A 3,735-nucleotide genomic window follows, 5' to 3' on the forward strand; every position below is an offset into this window, starting at 1 on the left:
TGGAGCGAATGACTAGCTTTCTCCAAAAGACAAACAGGGCTACATTAGTTGCTTGCAACACACGCTTGTCAAAAACGGCAGAAGCTCAGCGGGACCCCGAGGCCGCCTCCGGAGGCACACCTTCTGCCTCCTAGCCCCCTCCCAGGCTGTAGGGGCGGGCCGGGGGCATCTCAAAGTCTAGTCCCTCTCGGCGCAAATTTTGGGAGTCCTCGCCCTCCACGGCCCGAGCGCCAAGCGTCAGCGACCGTCCCAGGCCTTGCGCGCCGGGGCCGTAGTCGACACAGTGGCTGTCTTGCAGGAGTGAAAGCAGAAAGAGCCAGTCTCAGCCCTAGCCCGGTGCGTCCCGCCTGCCTCGCTTCCAAGGGGTGGGCGCCGCAGCTGGGAGGCGGCCCGCCGCGGGCCAATGGCGGGGACCAGCTGAGGGGAGTGAGCGGTCCTTCTGCCCCGCCAGGCGTCTCGGCGCCGGCCCCGCCCTCCGCGAGCGATGGCCTAACGTCTAGTCGGTGGAACCGCGCTTCGTGAGGACGTCAAACCAGGTAAACGGGTTGGGGACCGGAGAGGGAAGAGGAGGAGGAAAGTCTGCTAAGCCCGGTGAGGCTGCGGAGGGGAATTTGGCACCCAGCAGCGCTTCAAATCTCAAGGGCAACAAAACTACCAGTACCTACCTCCATTTCCTCTGCCTGGGTGCTCTTTGGGTTGTGGGGTACTAATACAAGACCATCTTGTGCCAGCCGCAGAGACAATAGCATAGGGCCTGCGGCTCGTGCCGGGATGCTGGACATGTCCTCCTATCTAAAGTGCCTTGGGGAGTCAGGGGTCACGACCTGCACCAACTAGTGGCATTTCTATACTGCAGCAAAAGGTCGCCCCTCCCTGGGATTCTGGGCTGAGCTAACCCGTGAGTCAGCCCTAACTTCAGGGCTCCAGTCTGCTTCAGGAGGCTGCTGAGATTGAGGTAGGTGGCAGGGAGAGTGAGGGTCTCAAAGCCCAGGGGTAAAATATAGCCTCTGCTCTTAATCTCATCTCCCTGCTAGTTTCTCTGCCTCCCTATGCATGACCCACCCACTCCCACACATTTGTTCTCCAGCATCTCAATAGCAGTTAGGACCCTTCTTACCCATTCTCTCTTTGGCTACTTTGCTTCTCCTGGGTCAGTGCTTAGCCCAGTGCTGTATGTAAAAAACTGTGACAGAGAAGAGCGCAGAAAAATGACCCTCCTTTTCCAGCCCATCCCCCGACATTGGCCATTAACTCCTCAATTGATTGGATTCACTACAATGGCATAGACAAAATTCAGATGAGGACCCCTGGTAGGGGTCCAGTTCCCAGCTCGGTTCAATTATTTTTTTAGGGTGGAGGAAAGGAGGGGACTGAAAGGCCTTCAAGACAATGTTACTACAGTAGTACCCTCTTACTGAGCTTTCGCTTTTCTCAGTTCGGTTTCACATGGTCAACCACTTGGAAAATAAGTCAGTACAGTACATATTTTGAGAGAGCTACCAAATTCACATAACTTTTAGTACAGTATAATGTTATACTTGTTATGTTTTATTATTAGTTACTGTTGTTAATCTCTTACTCTGTATAATTTATGAATTAAAATTTATCCCAGGTATGTACAGGGAAAAACATGGTATATATACAATTTGATACTATCCATAGTTTCAGGCACCTACTTGGGGGTCTTGGAATTTATCCTAAACACACTGTACTTGCTTACTCTTCATATCAGCTCTGCTAGGTAGATCTCATTTCAAAGCTGAAGATGCAAGTTCAGAGAGGTTTGGTATGTTGCCCAGCTAATAGGGCTGGTTAATGAATGGCAGGGTCTAGTTTCACAAACCCCACGGAGTTTGCCTCCAGAATCTGGCTTCTTCACTCAATTAGGCTACCCTTTTGACTTTTTTGTCCCAGTTTCAGTCTGAGGCTCAGTTGTCCTCTGCTAAATTCAGAAATAATAACCTGGCAAACTGGACAGAGACATCTGGCTTCTTCCTTTTATTCTCTTGGCCCCAAGCATTGTTCTCTATGGTGGACAAAGTAGAGTGGAGGATGGAAGATAGGTGATTTTAGAAGCACCTGGCCTGCCACCCACCCACCCCCCAATCACCTACCATCTTATTAGCACAGTCTTTGACTCTGAAGTGTTCCAAGTTTTCTCTAAGGGCTGCCCATTTGGACCCCCACTCTTAATTCTCCCCACTTGGCCAGAAAGTTCCTTGCTGGCCACCTCTGAGTCTTCCATCCATTCCCTTGCATCTCTCTCTTTTTTTTTTTTATTGAATGGTAACTATGTACATTAATGCACTTCTGGGGTACAGTGTGAGGTTTTCACACACAATCCAAAACACTTCCATCAAACTGGTTAACATAGCCTTCACGTCATTTTCCCTTGCATCTCTTAATATCACCTCCCAAGGTCTTTATATCTTGATTCCAGAATCTTCCTCCTACAGGTCTGCCACAATGCTATTGCTGCTACACAGAGCTGTGGTCCCCAGGGTCCGACAGGCCTGCAGGTAGGCCCTCCAAGCCCCTTGCCTCCTAGCCCCAATCTCCAACCCTCAGTATCTTTATGATGTCTATCTTACCTACTGGATAGTTGAGAGAATGGCCAGGTAGGAAAGGGAAAGTCAGATCTCAATTATCCCACCTATCCCTGGAGAAACTAAGTTCCAGGTGGAAGAACCAACGGCCATCAGGGAGAGGTAGAACCGAGGTGTTCACTGGCCCTTTCATATGACCATATGAGCTACTAAGAAGACTCCCTCCTCTCTCTTTCAGCCTCAGGTCAACCCCCTCAAGGCTCTGCATTCAGGCATGCTCTACAAATGATTCACTTCAGCCCCAGCACTTCAGCCTTAACTTCTCTGGTGATAACTCTGGTACCAAGGGATGGAGAATCATGGGGACCCTACTAGGTCTTGGTGCAGTGTTGGCCTATCATGACCATCGGTGTAGGGTAAGTACGGAAAGGACTTCATTGTCAGAACAAAGGAGGCCTAATAAGTTCCACAGGCAACCCAGGCTGTGACCCATGTTCTTACTGTTACCATAGAGCTCATGGTGACACTGTCTTCATGTAGAGTGGAGATGGAGTCTGCAACCTGCAGTTCCCAGTGGCCTAGACTGTGGGTTGGGTCAGGATAAGCTAGAATGATTGCTTCTTTTTTAAATTTTTTTTATAAATATTTTTATTTATTTATTTTTGAGACAGAGTCTCAAGCTATTGCCCTATATAGAGTGCTGTGGTGTCATAGCTCACAGCAACCTCCAACTCAGGTTCAAGTGATCCTCTTGCCTCAGTTTTTCTTTTCTTTTTCTTTTTTTTTTAAGACAGAGTCTCACTGTGTTGCCCTTGGTAGAGTGCCATGGTGTCACAGCACACAGCAACCTCAAACTCTTGGGCTTAAGAAATTCTCTTGCCTCTGCCTCCCAAGTAGCTGAGAGTATATAGGTGCCTGCCACAACACCAGGCTATACCAGGCTATTTTTAGAGGCAGGGTCTCTCTCTGGCTCAGGCTGGTCTCAAACCTGTGAGCTCAGACAATCCATGGGCATCCCAGAGTGCCAGGATTACAGGCATGAACCACTGTGCCCAATCTGTGCCTCAGTTTTTCTCTTTTCAGTAGAGATAGAGTCTCACTTTTGCTCAGGCTGGTCTCAAACTCATGAGCTCAAGCAATCCACCCACCTTGGCCTCCCAGAGTGCCAGGATTACAGGTGTGAGCCACT

General features: G+C 49.6%; 1 protein-coding gene across 4 annotated transcripts in view; it reads left to right on the forward strand.

The window, feature by feature from the left end:
* Positions 1–485: 485 nt before the first annotated feature.
* The window catches only part of SUOX (sulfite oxidase), a 5,528-nt gene continuing 2,278 nt past the window's right edge, over positions 486–3,735 (forward strand). Inside the window, exons 1-4 of one of the 4 annotated variants that reach the window (XM_012805600.2) lie at positions 486–536; positions 857–955; positions 2,457–2,519; positions 2,785–2,962. In XM_012805600.2, coding sequence (XP_012661054.1) covers positions 2,467–2,519; positions 2,785–2,962 — 231 coding nt within the window. In that variant the 5' untranslated portion in view covers positions 486–536; positions 857–955; positions 2,457–2,466. Of the gene's footprint in view, positions 537–572; positions 956–2,456; positions 2,520–2,784; positions 2,963–3,735 lie in introns of those variants that run through there. The other 3 variants (XM_023513621.1, XM_023513623.1, XM_003790508.3) reach the window with 3 other exon arrangements.

The sequence above is a fragment of the Otolemur garnettii genome, unplaced genomic scaffold, assembly GCF_000181295.1.
Source record: "Otolemur garnettii isolate 467f Iridium unplaced genomic scaffold, OtoGar3 scaffold00043, whole genome shotgun sequence".
Taxonomy (NCBI): Eukaryota; Metazoa; Chordata; class Mammalia; order Primates; family Galagidae; genus Otolemur; species Otolemur garnettii.